Source organism: Papilio xuthus, unplaced genomic scaffold (assembly GCF_000836235.2).
Source record: "Papilio xuthus unplaced genomic scaffold, Pxut_1.1 DF828142.1, whole genome shotgun sequence".
Taxonomy (NCBI): Eukaryota; Metazoa; Arthropoda; class Insecta; order Lepidoptera; family Papilionidae; genus Papilio; species Papilio xuthus.
The window spans coordinates 6,620,211-6,627,211 of NW_013530507.1; the positions used below are offsets into that span (position 1 = coordinate 6,620,211).

At 35.7% G+C, this 7,001-nt stretch overlaps 2 protein-coding genes across 2 annotated transcripts; one reads left to right on the top strand and one right to left on the bottom strand.

Moving 5' to 3' along the window:
- Window positions 1-616: 616 nt before the first annotated feature.
- On the bottom strand, window positions 617-1,712 carry ND-B14.7 (NADH dehydrogenase (ubiquinone) B14.7 subunit). The gene is given in 2 exon segments (NM_001311943.1): window positions 617-714; window positions 1,165-1,712. Coding segments are annotated over 2 exon segments (513 nt in total). The 5' UTR covers window positions 1,667-1,712; the 3' UTR covers window positions 617-703.
- A 425-nt stretch (window positions 1,713-2,137) lies between these two features.
- Window positions 2,138-3,948, top strand: cpa (F-actin-capping protein subunit alpha). Its single transcript, XM_013307684.1, has one exon. It carries the CDS (start codon window positions 2,188-2,190, stop codon window positions 3,052-3,054), a length of 867 nt encoding a protein of 288 aa, XP_013163138.1. The 5' UTR covers window positions 2,138-2,187; the 3' UTR covers window positions 3,055-3,948.
- The last annotated feature ends 3,053 nt before the right edge of the window (window positions 3,949-7,001 follow it).

Here is a 7,001-nt window from a genome sequence, read left to right on the forward strand (position 1 = left end):
ATTTTTAATGTTCTGCTCGCCTCCTAATAACATAAAGAATACCTTTTGTCGCGACGCTTGGACATTCCTATTTTATTCGACGTTATTTTATCGACGTATCATAGACAAATTAATAATGGTAACACTTATACATTTAACAATAGCATTTTTGTTATGTTGCTTTGAATTGTTTTTGTTGATTAAAAATAAAAATTTTAACATTGATTTTTTTTATTTCCTACCTTTATAAATAATCAAGTTTTCATAGTAGAAATTGGCTAATGAGCAAGTGGTATCACTATCTCATCTCTGGTATTGCTGATGTCTATGGGCAATGAACATCTTGGTGTTCCCGCAGCTTGTTAGCCCTCTTGTCTTATAAAAAGATGGTCACCTAATTTTGTTAATAGCAAAGCTACTTCAGCCCGTAAATATTGAAAATAAGTAAAATGGTAGCAGAGATGATGTGGTACATTTAAATGAGAATCTTTCACTGCTCATTTAACCAGCAATAACTAACACTGGCTGGCAAAAATTAAGCCTTTAGCCTTTAATGGTTTGACCGTTTAAAAATAAGGTGCTCTAAAAGAAAACAGCACATGGATTTTAAAAACTATGATGGTTTAAATAATACAAATTTTACCAAATTTTTAAAGCATATAATTTAACATAACTCATATTGCATTTGTATGTACACACTACTGGCTGGCTGATTTCCACCATCTCACTTGTTACCTGAAACACATGTAACATAAAGAATTACTTTTTAAACATTTTCATGTCTTTATTGATTACACACAATAAAGTTTTATAACACTGGTCTGTAAAAATTCTACAATATTTTGATTAATAAGAGAGCAAATAGCCTAATGGTAAGGGTACGGATTTCCAATCACATGTTAGAGAGTTCAAATCCCACTTTTCTACTATTGTTGAATACCATATCCTAGCACAAGCTTAGAGCTTACTTGGAAAGGTTCAAGAAATATTAGTAAATAAAAAAATATATATTTTACTCAACAATACATAATTGTATTAGGTATTCTACATTAAAATGAGAATGAATACAAAATAAATATTTTGAAGTAATATTATTGTGGTCTGAAGAGAATCTAATAAATTGAGTTAACAATGATTAATACTGCTTGTAAATAGCTAGGACTGAGTAATTATATTGTAAATTACCTGTGGTCCATGTCTTAAGCTCCTCTATGTCCTTGGCCATTGTCCAGTCGTGTCTAACAGATTTAATAGTTTTTGTAGCACTAGGAGGTACCTTGGGTACAAGAACCCAGCCATTATCAACGGCAGCCTTCTTTACAAGGGCGGCACCTCCCAGTACGCAAACCGCTGGCAAAGCAATAGTCAGAGATCTCGTCCAAGCGCTCAAAATTGAACCCGCCGCTGCTCCTCCCAAGAAGTAATTAAGGCCATCGTTTTTCCCTCTCATGTTTTGAGCAACGTTTGCTGTAACTGTAAAAGCCGTGGCCATACCGACCAAAGGGCCGACGTAAAACATATATCGCCCTGTGGTGTTCACGATACCTTTTGGATGTGAGAACATTAAAACGTCGAACGTAGCCGCAGCAAAACCTGCCAAGGTAGCATATTTGGTTGTAACAAATGCTTTCTTATAAATATCTTGACCCTCCGGCGTATCGTAGTATTTGTAAGTAAGTAACGACATTATTATTGTACGATAAGCACAACTTTTTCGAAAAGAAGTTACACAATACCGTTTGACAGTTGACAGTGACACTGTTTGATATTGACACAAAATGTCAATTTTTCTGAAAATACATTTTTAAAATTTAGGATAAGGCAAGTTGATGTTCATTTTTGCTATGTTTCAGACAAAAAGATTATTTGTTTAAATCTCTAAAGCATTATTCGAGTAGCAAGTAGCACTAGCTTGAGGACTTCAAGCAGTATAAATTAATGTGTTATATATTGTACAATGTAAGATTGCATTTTTTAGCTAAAATAAGGCAATATTCTTGTAGGTCTGTAAAAATGTTACAATGTTGTGAAACGGATAATTTTTAATGGCTGTTTAGTTATCAGTTCGAAAGTATGCTCTCTATGCAGAATTTATTACACTGCGTCCAAATGCACTCGACTTGCAGTATGTTCCTTCCGTCATTGACTGCTTAATAGTTATGGTTACAAGTTATCTATGTCAGTGTCAAAAAGTCAAAAGTATCAAAAATGGCGGCGGACGGTGACGAAGTGATTAGTGATCAGGAAAAAGTGAGAATTGTTTCAGATTTCATATTACATTCACCACCAGGCGAATTTAACGAAGTATTTAATGATGTGAGAGTGTTACTAAACAACGATAGTCTTCTGAAGGAGGGTGCAAGCGGTGCATTCGCGCAGTACAACAAGGATCAGCTCACGCCCGTGCGCCTTGAAGGTTCCGAACTCCATACGCTTATAACCGAGCATAACGAACTTGGGGGAGGCAGATTCTTCGATCCGAGGTCCAAGAGATCCTTCAAGTATGACCATTTACGTAAAGAAGCTTCGGAGTACGAGCCCTACGAGCCGGACCGAGTTGCAGAACCATGGCGAGCGGCTCTGGACGAGGAGCTGACGGCGTACGTTGCCGCCCACTACAAACACGGCGCGAGCTTGGTCGTGGGGCGTGCGATCGACGCTAGCACCGTGTCTCTCGTCGCGTGTATTGAAGATCACCAATTCCAGCCGAAAAACTACTGGAATGGACGATGGCGTTCCGTGTGGTCGCTGACAGTAGGCGCCGGCGCAGCGGAGCTGCGGGGTATGCTGCGCGTACAAGTCCATTACTATGAGGACGGCAACGTGCAGCTAGTGAGCTCGAAGGAAGTCCGCGCACCACTCGTGGGGACGGGGGAAGCGGCTACCGCAAAGGAATTCGTACGGTTAGTTTGCGAAGCGGAGAACGCGTACCAGACGGCGATCTCTGACAACTACAAGACAATGAGTGACACGACGTTCAAGGCGCTGCGGCGGCAGCTGCCGGTGACGCGCAGCAAGATCGACTGGGCGCGGCTGGTGTCGTACACGATCGGCAAGGAGCTGAAGAGCCAATGATGTCCCGCCGCCGCGTCCTGAGCACCGCGGACGCTCCCCGCCTCTGTACATATTCACATAAGAATAAATCTTGTTCAAATGTTTACTGGCTCCGTGGGCCGAGCACCCGGCGCGTATTTATCTATGACTATATAGAGAAATGGCTATTGTAACTGTTAAATTTTATGCGTTTTGTTACTCTCATTACAAAATACTGCCGCAATTTTAATATATTTGTTGCTTTGAAATATTCATACAATAGGCTTCTCTACGAGATGCAATCAATTTCTGATAGTAGCGTTGAGATTATAGCAAATAACGTACTTAGGCCTGAACCTATACCTTAGACCCTGTCTAGGTTCATAGTGGAACTGGGCGATGGTCTGCCGCGGGCTGCTGTAGAGACCGAGGTCTGACAGAGACTTGTTTGCAATGGACAGGTAGTTGTGTAAGCAATATAATGGAGAATTGTAATTTTTGTTCATCAACATATGTCAATTAAGAGATGTTAAGATATCCAGTTGATTTATGATTGTAACTTCCACTGTATCCAAACTATTATTCCATCCAACCTAAATATTTTATGGTCAGTATTATTTGCGTTAGATGTGGAATATTGCTTGCATAACTGAGTGCTATGTGAGATACATTAGAAATGAGGTTCTTATGGTGCATTTAATTATAGTTAATTTAAAATAAAATTGTCCACGTAGCTTTAACGCGGTGTTTATGAGCATAGAGCACAATATATTCGATATTTTTCAATTAAATATGTGGAGTGTTGCTCAAACTATGGTAACGGTTACAGTGAAAAAAAGTAGAAATCTATTGTCTATGGCAAATGGCATTGAGAGTGCGAATGAAAGCAGATCATTCTTTATATGTATGTAACGAATATAACTTCAGTAAGTTTTATTTTGTAATTATTATTATAATTTAAAGAACGTACATAAAAATCCAAGTATTCTCTAATGTATGATTGAATTCATTTGAATAAAAATATATATTAAAATGTTGCTAACTTTTTGTTTTTTATTTTTGCTTATGGACCTGGATTCACTATTTTGTCTTCTAGTAATATAGCTTTGTATGTAAAATCATTTACCTACTTAAGAAAAGCATAGATGGCGCTGATTGATAATTGATTTGACCTTCAGGAGAAATGCGATCGTGACAATGGAAATGCTAATAAGATATGTCTCGTTTTGTGTAATAGAAAAGTTTTATTAGCGCTCTTTACCTTGACATACTTTTCAAAAGAACTTGACCCATTTAGAGGCCGGCTTGATTAAATCAATATTAAACGACCCGCGTAAAAGATGAAATGTAGTAGGAAAATTATGTTCTGTTTACTAGCTTTATTCTTGCAGAGAATCGTATGACTTTGTAAAATAGTATGAAACAACATACGGCTTTCGATTTGTATTAATTTAATGTAGAAAGTGAATAGTGGAGTTTTTGAATCGACAACCTATTAGAGAAAATGTTAGTAGCTCTTACTTGTCCTGTAAATGGAGGCAAAAATAATATCTTGCGAACATTATATAGTTTAATAAAACGTATTATTATTTTTTTTATCTTGCAGTCATTTTTTTCAGCTTTTTTAACAATTTATTAATGTTTCAAACAAAAACGTTTGATATTATTTTAAAGTCATGCTGGCCGTTTTTTTTATTAACGCACAGGAGGTACATTTACGTTTCATTGTAAAGAACGATTACACAGCGTGTCATTGTCTCCACATCCTCTAGGGCACAATGTGTGTGCCATTATCCTTTGTTCGTTAAAAACGTACGAATTTCACGGAGCTCACAGTTTATGATAGCTTTTCGGCTTTATCAGTCCGGATGCGCTGAGGGCACGGCACCAAGTACTATCGTTCTCTTGTATTCAACGTGTTTATGTCCATACTAACCGCCGCTCCTGACTCTGCGCGGTATTAAAGTAATAATTAGTAGCTTATATGTTCTTACAGATTATATTCTACATCTATACCAAATGTTAGCGATATCAATGCTGCCTTTCTGGAGATATCTTTCAACGAACATCCATCTATCCATCCAAACATTGACATTTATAATATTAGTAAGATTAACTGACTCGACTTTCTTAGTCACTAAAGTAACTATTAATTTTTTTTGTGAATCCTACTTATAATTTATCACTTAGATTTCATAACTCTTGTATTGAAAATCATGTAAATGTTTATAAACAGTTTTTCCGTAATTAAAGACGAACGTATATTATATAGAGTCAGTAACATAACTATGAGTCACGTGTTTTGCTTTTCAAATGTTCTGAGTCAGCGACATAAATATGTAGACTAAATTAGATTCCTATAATCGCGCGTTTTGAATTTAAATCCTAAACACGTAACAATTAATTACTTACGTCCAAATTCATTTAAAAGAAACTGATAATGAATGAAGTTTTCTTCCTTTACGTTTACTAAATTAATTATTTTTTTAATTCCAATTCGCCAATTTTGGTGTCAGACGAATAATTTGTGATGATATTATTTTTGAATAAAAAGATTTTGATTCACATCACTTTTATATGAGCCCTTTTATTTTTTTTCAAGGACATATAGCTTTTAGTTTAGTAAAACGATAGCAGTGTCATGACTCATGTCGTCCAGTATTGAGTCAGACACTCATACATTCCCCTTTCCCTTGGCGTATCTATAAAGTTTTTATTGGAAGCGTGTGCATAATTTCCTTGTTCCCTCTTTTAATAACCGGACTTTTTAAAAGGCTAATGAAAATTTTGTTTACTTCTCGTGACGTATTTTGTAATATATTTAGAAAAGCTCTAAAGTCAATTAGACTTATCAATATTTTTCGTATATTTATACCATTTTACGAGTGCTATGTTACCATGAAATTAACTGTTACTGTGAAAGATTGGTCACTGAAGGTCGATTATACTAAACTGATGGCCCTGATGAAGGGCCTGATGATGGACTCGAAACTAGTCGGTGCCGCCACCGGACTAATATACGTGAGTGTTTAGCCGTTTTTATATCAGTTTAGTATAATGTCTCACGAAAGTCTGAATAATTTAACACTAAAGGTTGCCTTAGAATTTTTTTTATTTTAAATCTACACTAAGGGACCACTTAAAAGAGTTGTTAACTCGAGACTGTGGAAGTTTACACTTAATTATTGCATTCCATTTAACAAGTAAATAATTATGATTTTACTCTAAAATGAACTTATATAAAAATATATCTTGATCCCGTTCTGACTCTGTACAAACAGAGATAACAGTATGTTTTTGTAAATGTTTTTCGCCAGTGGGAATTCATGTTTCATTTAGGCTTTTAAAAAATTAGGACGTGCATGCTAACACATATTTTAAGTCCACTTTTCCATTGTTAGTCGTGACGTTAAGATAGTATGTATCCCGCTGAAATGGGTCGAGTCTTTTCATAGTAGAAACAAAAGCACTATTATATGTACTTTTCTATTTAAATATAATCTTGGTTTATAAGCTGTATAAAAGATTAATTTCTTAATAAAATAACAAATTTTATATTATATCTTTTTAATCATTTCTTTTTTATATAGTAGAACGAAAATATGTAAAAAAAAGTATAAATGTCACTTATTTAGTCTTTGGACAGAAACTAAAACCTATAGAGAAAAATAACTAAAGATAGATATTTGTATAGGAAAGGAAGGGGAAAAGGAAAGGGTATAGGAGTTTAGACTATTGTAAATATTATATACAAAATTGTCGTGTCAAAATTTTCGTTCCCATACTCCTCCGAAACGGCTTGACCGATTCTCATGAAGTTTTGTGAGCATATTGAGTAGGGCTGAGAATCGGCCAACATCTATTTTATAATCCCGCGCGGACGAAGTCGCGGGCGACAGCTAGTTACTAGATAAAATGAAGTAATACATATGAACACTTTATGTTGGTATTTTGTCGTAGAACAAGTAGGTTAGCAAAAAAAAAACGAA